General features: G+C 47.1%; 1 protein-coding gene across 1 annotated transcript, besides 1 other annotated feature; it reads right to left on the minus strand.

The window, feature by feature from the left end:
* Positions 1-1,124: 1,124 nt before the first annotated feature.
* Tco025E_10037 (cytochrome b5) lies at positions 1,125-1,649 on the minus strand (the record flags this gene model as incomplete). The annotated part of the gene is made up of 1 exon (XM_029376829.1): positions 1,125-1,649. The coding sequence occupies one exon, from the start codon at positions 1,647-1,649 to the stop codon at positions 1,125-1,127; it is 525 nt and encodes a 174-aa protein (XP_029223049.1).
* A 535-nt stretch (positions 1,650-2,184) lies between these two features.
* Positions 2,185-2,207: a microsatellite.
* Positions 2,208-2,289: the final 82 nt, after the last annotated feature.

Raw genomic sequence — 2,289 nt, forward strand, 5'->3', positions numbered from 1 at the left:
TAAAAAAAAAAAAGAGAGAGAGAGAGAAGAAATGGATTAGGGAAAAAGAAAGTACACTGGAGGGATTAAAATGGTATATTATATTTGGTATGCGCGTCTGGCGGAGTCCCTGTCCTACGTGACCTAAAAAATGGAGGTATAATAAGGAGAAAAAGCGCACCTTACCCCATTGCGCCCAGGATCCCCCAATTAAGAAGAGATTTGTCGCACACGCACACCCACACAGAAACAATGAAACAAGTGCTTTTAGAAACCAATACATGATGACCGGGCTCCCTGTGAACTGACGAAGTGGCAGTCTCGTTGGGACCCGCGACCGCCTCCCCCCTCCGCGTGGAGAATACAGTGGGAAGTCAAGGCTGGATTGCACATATAAAAGTAAAGAAAGGGACTCATTTGCAGACTACCGACGTGGTACTGTTTGAGAGAACAACCAATTAATTTTGTTTCATTGTTGTTGTTTTTTAATGTAAACTTTCTTCCTCCGCACTTGCAGCGGTAGAACCCTACACCACCAATGTAGAGTTTTTGCGCCGCTACACTTCGCTACCTGTAGCTTTGTAGCGACAAGTTGGCACGCGCAGCTGTTGGGGTGAGAATCCCACTTCATTTGTCCCAGGCCTTTTGCAGACGTCAGCACCCAAAAAGGTCAGCCCGCAGCCCTCCCTAGACCAGTAAGAACAAGCCCAAAGGACTATGTGGTGACGCGGGACTCTCGATACCTGCACGATACTGAGGTCCCAGGCGCCAGAATAAGGTGGGTGCGTTCTCCAGGGGGCTCAATCAAGTGTTAGGCAAATAAACAAGGGAGTGGCACAAAACGCACCGTCATCCATTTGGACTCACCTTGCCGCAGGTTATCTCTGTAGACGTTTTAAGCCAAAAAAAAAATGAGAACAAATTGGTGATTGGTTCTGCCCAACGCTAAAATCCAAGAAGACGCACATCTCAGAGTCGCCGGCGAAAGCGAAACTGAGTGCCTGGCTACATGTACCGTGTCAATCTTCGCGGCATTCTGCCTACTTTGTTGTTGTTTAGTTGCTTACACTGTTAAGCGCGGAGGGAAGCATACCACAGTTGTAGATGATTGCTTTATAGTCAAGAGAAGAAAAAAAATACAAAACCTACAAGGGTCTTGGAAGAACCTCCCGCCGCGCCAAGGAACGGTGCAAACACTCCCAGCATATACGATCTGGAACGGGCTCAGACCTACTCCCGCAGGTTTCGACAGTACTGGTCAAGCAGCAGTTCTTGCCGCCGTCGCACTCCCAACTTGCACAGGCGTGGTTCACAGGAGAGGCCTCCGGCGCGACGCTGTCGTCTCTTGAGTCTGTCAGGGAAGCAGGGTAAGCTACCATTCCCACAAATTCCCTAGCGTCCAAGACACCAATCTTAAAGGAATCCCATGTCCTCCGCGTAGCACGGCTATGGAAGTTGAAGTCCTCGGTGCAGTCCTTCACACCACCACTTCGACGGAGTAGCGCATTAGCACCCCCAGGGTGTGTGTCTAGGATGGAAGTGACATCATATACAGCGTTTCCCGCGACTATCCAAATTGAGGAGCGGTCGTTGTGTTGGCGTACTTCGTCTAGCGTGTATACCGGCCACTCCTTTTTGAGGCCGACGATGCGCAGTAAGCTATTAAACATGGCCCTTTTAAATATCTTTTTGTTGTTATTGTTAGAGGAAAAAAAAGGAAAAAATATTACAATTTCATTATGAAAGAAAACAATTATTAGAAAAGTGCTGAGAGCTAGACATCAACGTCATACATATAGCATAATACATCACCCAAGCATTTGCAGCAAAGCACCGATGAGATAACGTCAGGCAGAAACAAAAGCCACTCTGTAAAAGACGACGCCTGTCCGTTGCGCAGTCAGAAGATCTGAGGTAACGCACCGCAGAAGTCAAAAGTGTCCCCATGCATAGCCATGTTGTGTCGCGTAAGTGTCTTTCTTCGTCCTTTACCATGTTTTGCGCCTTGTGTCCCACAACGAAGCAAGGGCAATGAGCGACCGACGAGGCAATTCCCACATTTCCAAGTAACCCCTACCTTAAATACTGTAGATTAGCTTCCCAGGGAGAGCTACAATAGCCCGATTAAATTAGATGGCAAAGAGAAATAATTTTTTAAAAAGGCAGTTAGTTATTGAGATACAGCCAAACGCAGGGGGTAGGGGGAAAAAAAAAAACAGAAAAAAAAACACCAGTTATTTCCTGTGAGAAGAGGTCTTGAAACGTAATTTTGTTCCATGTTTTTTTTTTCCTCCTCCCCCCACGCTACTC

This window comes from Trypanosoma conorhini (genome assembly GCF_003719485.1).
Source record: "Trypanosoma conorhini strain 025E chromosome Unknown Tco_14.4_contig_01427, whole genome shotgun sequence".
Classification (NCBI taxonomy): domain Eukaryota; phylum Euglenozoa; class Kinetoplastea; order Trypanosomatida; family Trypanosomatidae; genus Trypanosoma; species Trypanosoma conorhini.